Source organism: Equus asinus, chromosome 3 (assembly GCF_041296235.1).
Source record: "Equus asinus isolate D_3611 breed Donkey chromosome 3, EquAss-T2T_v2, whole genome shotgun sequence".
Lineage (NCBI taxonomy): Eukaryota > Metazoa > Chordata > Mammalia > Perissodactyla > Equidae > Equus > Equus asinus.
The window spans coordinates 49,352,382-49,360,829 of record NC_091792.1 but is presented as its reverse complement, the minus strand read 5'-3'; the positions used below and the strand labels follow the sequence as shown (position 1 = coordinate 49,360,829).

At 36.5% G+C, this 8,448-nt stretch overlaps 1 protein-coding gene across 6 annotated transcripts in view; it reads right to left on the bottom strand.

Moving 5' to 3' along the window:
- Window positions 1-1,611: 1,611 nt before the first annotated feature.
- NPY5R (neuropeptide Y receptor Y5) overlaps window positions 1,612-8,448 on the bottom strand; it is a 57,016-nt gene continuing 50,179 nt past the window's right edge. For 4 of the 6 annotated variants that reach the window (XM_070505004.1, XM_070505005.1, XM_070505007.1 and 1 more), the window contains exon 2: window positions 1,612-3,282. In XM_070505004.1, the coding sequence (XP_070361105.1) occupies window positions 1,933-3,282 (1,350 nt within the window). In that variant the 3' untranslated portion in view covers window positions 1,612-1,932. Of the gene's footprint in view, window positions 3,286-4,533; window positions 4,732-8,448 lie in introns of those variants that run through there. The other 2 variants (XM_070505006.1, XM_044767017.2) reach the window with 2 other exon arrangements.

Sequence of the window (8,448 nt, the reverse complement as noted above, 5' to 3'; positions counted from 1 at the left end):
GCCATAGTGCAGAGAAAAATGATGACATTATTAGTAGGGGACATTCCTAGTAGACAGAAATAATAGAAGCCTTTAGAATAAAAAGGAGAGAGAAAGAAAGAGAAAAGCAAAAGTGAACCAAGTTTTTTCACTTTTTCTTTCTGCTATAGTATAAAAACTGGGGGAGGACACTCATATAGCACCAGAGAGATCAGAGGGAAGCTAGAAGCCAAGAGGGCTTGTACCATTTCATATTTGAAAATCTAGAAAGGCATTAAAAAGCAGAGCGCTATTGTAGCACATGAGGTGAACACAACAGCGTAGATGTGGCAGCTCACAGTGTCTGAACAGAGAAGGCCTGCGTAGGGCCTTGCTGCCTGTCTCAATTCTCCAGGACCTATGTGAGGAGTAGAATTTCCTAAGTTCCTGCAGATGAATTTAAAGTTCCAGAATAGTCCCCAGAGTTGGCAAGGGCAAGATCCCATGGAGTAGACAGCCTAGGCTCAGAACAAAATGGAGGATGTGGCTGAGACTCAGAGTAACCACACAGTCAACGAGAATTTACATCGGACAATGTCAGCGGCAGTGGAGGATTCTGGGGCTAGACTCTCAGATCATACATGATACAGCACAGGCAGAGGCTGATGTCACATGGAGACCAGGCAAGATGATTACTCCTTAACTGGAGTTAAGCAGGAGCCAGCAGAGGGCCCTGTGTGGACCGGCACCATTTTCAGCTTCCCTGTGTGTGGACATCAGCTAGGGAAGGAGGATGGGAACAAGGGGATGGAAAGAGATTTTGGACTTTCAATTCATTAACTATGAAAATTACGAATTATTTGCAAACTTAAAAAGTTTCTTGTTTTGTTTTGTTGTTTCCCCTTATGAAAGAATCAATACCAGGGATGGTTAAATCAGTTATAGGAACTTAAGCCAGCAATGTTATATTACACATCTGAGCATTATGTGAAAATATTCAATTATTTTCGGGGACTTTGTTCTTTAGATAACTGGCTAAAACAAACAAAAATTTCCAATGGAAAAGACTGACCTCAATTTAGTAAGATAGCAACTGAGATCTCAGTACCGAAATAGCTTAAAGCACATTAATCATTCTCTATCTTGGCCCAAAAAATTAACTATCTTTTCTTTCCCCCCGTGGACACTTTTAAGTATTCTTTAAAATTATTTAATACTTGGAAACACAGATACCATCTATACTTCACACTTTAGAATGTAAAAGATGTATATGAAAACAATCTTTATTTGATAGTGTTAATGTGTATAAGCCTCGAAAAGATTTAATATCCATTTTTATTTGGTAAATTAATTGTATATTACTAAGACAGTGGGGCTAAGTTGACAATTTGATCAATTATCCATAAAAGAAGATAAGAATTTTCCTGTAGGAGTTCCAAAACTGTCCTCAATATTTACAATTATAATCATGGCTTGGGCATACATGTGTCATTTAGTTAAGATTTTTGGGGCACACTAAACATTTTCTGTATTTTCACAAACTGAACAGTAAGAAGCCTATAGAAATAAAGATAAATATTCTTCAGATTTGAAGTTAAATGTTCCTCAGGAAAGATATAGTTTGCTTATAATTTTGAACAAAAAATACTGAGTTGGTTAGGCATAGCTTTTATTTTAAACAAAAAATTATAATTCATTTGTTTACAAGACAAGATGAAATGAAAGGTAATATAACTACTTTTTAAATTAACCTTACAGGTTGGACTGACACTGACTTAATACAACCAAATGAATTCTTTGTATTATAACACACTAAAATTATCTTCCATATATCATGAACTGACATTCAAATCCAGAACGCTTACATAAATTAAATTCCATATGTTAACAAAATTTGTTTATTATACATACATAGTTATCATAAATATATTTTTAAATGATCCCATTTTTTCTTTCCTTGGTTAACAATGAGAATTATGACATATGAAGACAGTGTATAAGAGACATTAAATCAGCTTTGATCCCATTATTAAGAAATCCATATAATATTGGATTAAGACAACAGGACATCATGCCTAACAAATGACAAATGCAATACACCAACTTGAAATGCCTGTTTGAAATAAGGTTATCATTAAAATCAGTTACCACATGGAAAAGGTGTAGTGGCATCCAGCTGACAGCAAACACTAATATCAATATGGTCAGTCTATAGAAAACACTTCGAGATCTCTTTTTTATTCTCATGATAGAACGGTTTACTCTCATTTCATGACCATCTGAATTTTCTTCAGGTTTCATTTCAAAGCAGGTGGGGACCCCTGGTATGAACTTACTGGATGAAGAGAGCTGAGTTTTCACAGAGCCAAAGTTTTCTGGAAGTGTTCTTGAATGATTCTCTTGAAGAGGTCTTGCTGGAGCAGGTAACACGCATGCTGTCTTCTTGCTGTATCTTCTTCTGTGTTTTCTGATGAATGAGTAGCTCCATTTCTGGCTGTTAGAGAGTTTCTCCTGAGGCCCCCTCTTTTTGGATGGATGAAGAGTTAAGTTGATCATCTCATTTTCTTCTAGTTTGTTTTCTTTGTTGGACAATCCACAGCTTACACTCCTGCAGACACTGGTATGACTTACAGTTAGACAAACTAAGGGCAGAATATACTGAACAAGCAATAAAGAGATAGTAAAAGCAATTCTGTATGAATCAGACGGCCACGACTCAACACATAAATACCTGCTGCTAAGCAATGCGGAGCCAAATGTTTCCTGAAGTTCCACAAGACTGTGAAACACTGGAAGGGGAGAGCAAATCGCAAAACCCAGTGTCCAGACAGTAGCTATCAGGAAGTAGCCATGGTTTGCTGTTAAATTATTAGATATAGGATGTTTGATCATATGATACCTGACAATGGCAATTGATATTAAAATTAAAGTTGAAACCAGAACTGACACGCATTGAAGGAAAGGCATAATATGACACATGACTCTGCCAAACATCCACTGATCCAGCAAGACAGAGGTCAGTGTGAAAGGTGAGCAAAACAGCACGACCAAGATATCAGAGAAGGCCAAATTTCCTATGAGGAAGTTTACTGTAGTCTTCTGATTACGCTTTCTCATCAGAGCCATTAAAATAAGTAGATTTCCCATAAAACCAAGAAGACTTACAAATGTATAGAGTCCAATAAGAAAATACTGCAAGTCATCTACGCTGCTTTTATAGTCATCCCAGACTGGGAAATCAGCATTCCGAGTGGCAGCAGTACTGTTCTCTGTGGCAAGAGTCTTGTTGTAATAGTCCTTGAGCTCTAAATCCATATTATAATCCTGCTTGGAATAAAAAGACATTAGTTAACAACTTGAAAAAAATTACATGACTACTATAATTTAATCCACGGAGAGGGAAACTAAATTTGACAATTTGCTCCCATTACCTTATCAATCTCTGAAGAGAGTGTAGTGATTTTTCGTGTGCGTGTGTGTGTGTGTGTGTGTGTGTGTGTGTGTGTGTGAGGAAGGCTCGCCCTGAGCTAACATCCATTGCCAATCCTCCTCTTTTTTTCACTTGAGAAGGATTAGCCTTGAGCTAATCTTCCTCTACTTTGTATGCGGGATGCCTCCACAGCACGGCTGACGAGTGGAGAAGGTCTGCATCCAGGATCTGCAAACCCCAGGCCGCCGAAGTGGAGCACGCAGAACTTTAACCACTCGGCCATGGGCCAGCCCCTTTCCTGAGGTTTTAATTGGTTCCAAGTGGAGTGCAAGTATCAGCCAATAACAATTACAGTAAGTTTAAGTCTATCATTTCTACGGTGTGTTAACTTCTGTTACAGCAGCAGAACTTGTTTTCTAAATTTGTGTAGGAAATAACATAAGGGACAGAAAAGGTAAATGTACATAAGAACTTCAAGATACCTAATTTACAATAGCTCATTAATGTTATTTTCTAGTCAAGGTACCTGATACATGGTACAGTTGCTTAATCTTGCCTTAAACATTCTTTCCTTTCCTACTTGAATCAGGCCTAACTTAAAAGTCACCTGTCCTAAACTATTCCTTTGTCTATTCTGCCAGATGCGAGCTCCTCTTCAGAAGCCCATATTCTTCTCTTTATAGTGATCTGATGCTACATGTCACAGTCTGCTTTGCACTGCAATGACAACGCATACCCGTCTGCCTTATCAATTTAAAGGCAATTTAAATGTAACGGCAAAAGCAGAAACTGTCCCTCATTCACCATGGTATCTACCACAATACAGGACACAGTAACTTCACCATTGCAGGTGTTAAAAAAATATTGATAAGAAAATGAAAAATTCAACAAAAACCTAGTATCCTAAATACTATCCAGTTCACGCAGTGTTCAAAGTTAAGCTTCTCAAGGGGAGAAACACTATCCCAGGACCTAAATGTATATAATAGGCACTCAGTTTATCAAGCTGTATGAGTATGTGAATGTAATGCTGGATGGCAAAATCATTCCATGATCAATCCTCAGTCCTTTGAATATTGTTCCAGATTATTACAAATTAGAACCACTGAACCAGTGCTGCTAGTGTTTTTAAAAACAAAATTTACCTGTTTATTTTTTAACTTAAAAACTGAGGGGCCAGCCCGGTGGTGCAGGGGTTAAGTTCACATGTTCCACTTCTCGGCGGCCTGGGGTTCACAGATTCAGATCCCAGGTGCGGACACGGCACTGGTTGGCAAAAGCCATGCTGTGGTAGGCATCCCACGTATAAAGTAGAGGAAGATGGGCATGGATGTTAGCTCAGGGCCAGTCTTCCTCAGCAAAAAGAGGAGGATTGGCAGTAGTTAGCTCAGGGCTAATCTTCCTTAAAAAAAAAAAAACTGAAAATAGATCTCAGCTTAAAAAAGATTCAACGTACTCACATTGTTTAAGGAAAATATTGTATCTTAAGATTAAAGGTAGGGGCTGGCCCCGTGGCCGAGTGGTTAAGTTCACATGCTCCGTTGCAGGCGGCCCAGTGTTTCATCAGTTCGAATCCTGGGCGCGGACATGGCACTGCTCATCAAACCACACTGAGGCAGCGTCCCACATACCACAACTAGAAGGACCCACAAAGAAGAATATACAACTATGTACCGGGGGGCTTTGGGGAGAAAAAGGAAAAAATAAAATCTTTAAAAAAAATAAATAAATAAAGGTAGAAGTGATACTAATATAACACCCCATAATAAGTTTTCTCATTTCAAAGGAAATTAATAACATAATATTATTAATACCACAATGGTATTACTTATTTACCTCTACATATTAGAAATTTGACAGTACCATCTCATGAAGCACAAAAACGCCTAAATTTCAATGAGGCAAAAGGAATCCCTTCTCCTCTTTAAAAAAGTAATCCCTGTCACCTTTTTAGTAAGAATTTCTTACAGAATTACCAGCACAGCAATAGTTAATTCTTATGAATACACATTGCTATAGAGATCTTGATACATATGTAGCTTAAAAAAGCATTTTCACTAAGAGCAATATATATTTATCTACCTATTTCTAGATCTATAGTTGGGTAATTAGACTTAAAACTATAAAAAAAAATATTTAAATTAATAGTAAATACTATTATCTTCAATTTATAAGGGACTTATAGGTCGTGGTCCAATAAATTTCCAAACAGGAAATCCTATTGTATACATACGTTCATTATAAATAACTTTAACTTCAGTTTTATGCACAGTAAGTTTCAAACAGGATGATACAGACATCATCGTGCTATGAGAAAATCTGAAAGTTTAAGTTTTTCACACTTCTACAACTGATTCTATGTTAATGGAATTACTTTCTGGAAGCTAATTTCATCCCTTTAAAGATAAATTAATTCAAAAAGCTCAGCATCTCATTCATTCATTCTTAGACCTTAACCAACAGTTTACGTTGATAGCATCTCAAGTTAGAAAGCATAACTTGTACAAGTGACTCATGTGGCCTACTGGATCATCTTATTCATCATATTACTAGTCAATGGCTCCCCTGCAACTTCCCTGGATAGGTCAGTGAGCTTCTAATCAAAGCAGCCTTGCCTGGCCTTTCTGCCTGATTTCCTGAGTTCTGATGGCCACCTGGCTCCGTGCAGCTTGTTCATGATCCCATTTATATTTACAACGTGCCCAGGCCATTCATTACTGTGACCCTGCTTAGCTATTCTTCTTTTGACTTACTTTCTTCAAAGAATCCTTTTTTGTTGTAGATCAGTAATTACCGATTGCCATTTCTACTACAAAGGCAAGGACAAGAGAGACATTGGATAGTTGATCTTACAAGGACTTTGTGCTTTCTTGGGGCATGGAACTCTAGGATGACACTCATTTGGAGTAAAACATTACCGTACAGAACTTTTTGAAGAGGAAATGCAGCACAATTTGTGGTAATAGAAACAATGTGGTTTTGAGTCTAAATCTCAGATTGCCTCCAATGTATGTGGTCAGTCCTCTCCAGTGAACTCTAATGGAGATAAGGGAAGATGTCTTAATTCTTTTCATGATAATAATGGTGCCTAATAGAGTATGTTGTACATAGTGGATGCTAAATAAATATTTGTTACTAATCATTTTAGAAAAGTAGTTTAATTTTCCCAGCTTTAAAATAATAGAAATTAATCATCCTGGAACTATGGGCAAATTCAGGATAGAGTATCACTATGTGTGTATGTATGTATATATATGTATATGTCTGAGTAAACAGACATATACATATATACACATATCCATATATATTGGAATATATAATGTGTATGTCTATTTATATATACATATACATTGGAACCACTGAAATTAGACAAGTTTCCAAAGGGCCCAAAATGAAATGAGAAGATACCTACACAGACTGTGGAAACTAATAAAAGAAACATTAACTAATAGGGGGAGCTCCCATGCCCTATCACACATGTCAATTATGCCAAACAGGAAAAGAGGGAAGCTTGCATCTTGGACAGGAAGTAAAACTACTTTTCTACTGAGGGAAGACTTCTCTCCCCACCTGGCAACAGCCCAGCCAATGAGTAATGGTGCAGCTCAGCTAATGAGAAGCCTTTGTGCCCTGAACTGGTACTTTCTCCCAAAGTACTTTCCTTTAGAACAGCTCCTCCCTACTCCCTCTTTTCCTCTATAAAAGTAACTCCCCCCTTCTTTCTTTTCTGGATTTGCTTATGGTTTGTCGAAGCATGAACATCCTGAATTGAACTTCTTTTGGCTATTCCCGAATAAACTCATTTGGAGATAAAATAGGCAAATTTACTTTTTAAGTTGACAAGACAAATGTGATAGTTTAGCACTTTAAATTTTTAAATTAGATTATCTTCATTGATAAAGGCTATCACATAAGCAACATAAAACTAAAATAAAAAATATTTACAACATGTTTTTATTTAAATGAAAAAGTACATCAGATTTCACAGTTTGTCACTAAAATTTTTCTATTATAATATATGCACATAAATTATTGAATTCATTAAATTATAAAATCTACTGTATCATTAGTAAGAAAGTGAAAGAAATGCCATCCTGAATATTCATCAGACATAGGAAAAACAGAGCAACATTTCTTTCCCTCCCTAAAAACCACTAATTTATATATAATTTTAAAGAGGGGAGACCCTTCTCATTAATGAATAGCTAAGAAAGATAAGTTGTTCTTTTCTTTATTCATTCAACTAGTATTTATTGAAACCTAATATGTTAGGTACTCTGCTAGGCTCTGGGGGCATAGAGATAACCAATAAAATGTGCTATGTGAGGAATATTCTATGAGAGATTAATTCAAGGTTACACAGTGAGTAACTGCAGACTGCAAGTGCCAGAGATATAAAAGGCCCTAAATGGATGATGTATGAATAAATGATTGGCATTCTCCTGACTGCCAGTGATGTGCTCTTTTCATTAGAGCCTGGACACTTGCCCTGTTGCTGAATATAATGGATACTAATTTGTACCTATTGATAGATTGATAAATTATCATTTTTTCACATGCTTTTTCTCTGTTCTAACATTCATTTATTCATTTTATTTTGGTGTGACTACATAGTCAATCTCTTTTCCCTCTAGCCTCACCCCACCCCATCTACCGCAAACATATAGACACCTAACACCCAATATCGTGCTCTGCACAAAATGAGCATTCCATGAATCTCTGCTCCAATGAATGATCTCTCACAACTAAATAACAGATACTGCAAATGGGTTGGGTGGGGATGAAAGTGCCTCCTTATAGCTAGAAGATATTTTAAACATTAGGAAAATTCTACCCAATAAGATTTGTCTTCTGTTTTCTAAATTGAAAAATTAAGGTAGAGAAACTACCTTAAAATGCAAGAAAAAAAGCACAAAGGATTTCTTTCCTAAACTTATGTCTTCACTTCCTTTTTCCTGAAAAGCACAATAAGCAAACCTATAATGGAAATGTAAATCTGTTGAATAATTCTTTGCTTTTCAACAAGTGTTATAATGGATGCTGCACTATTTTATACAACA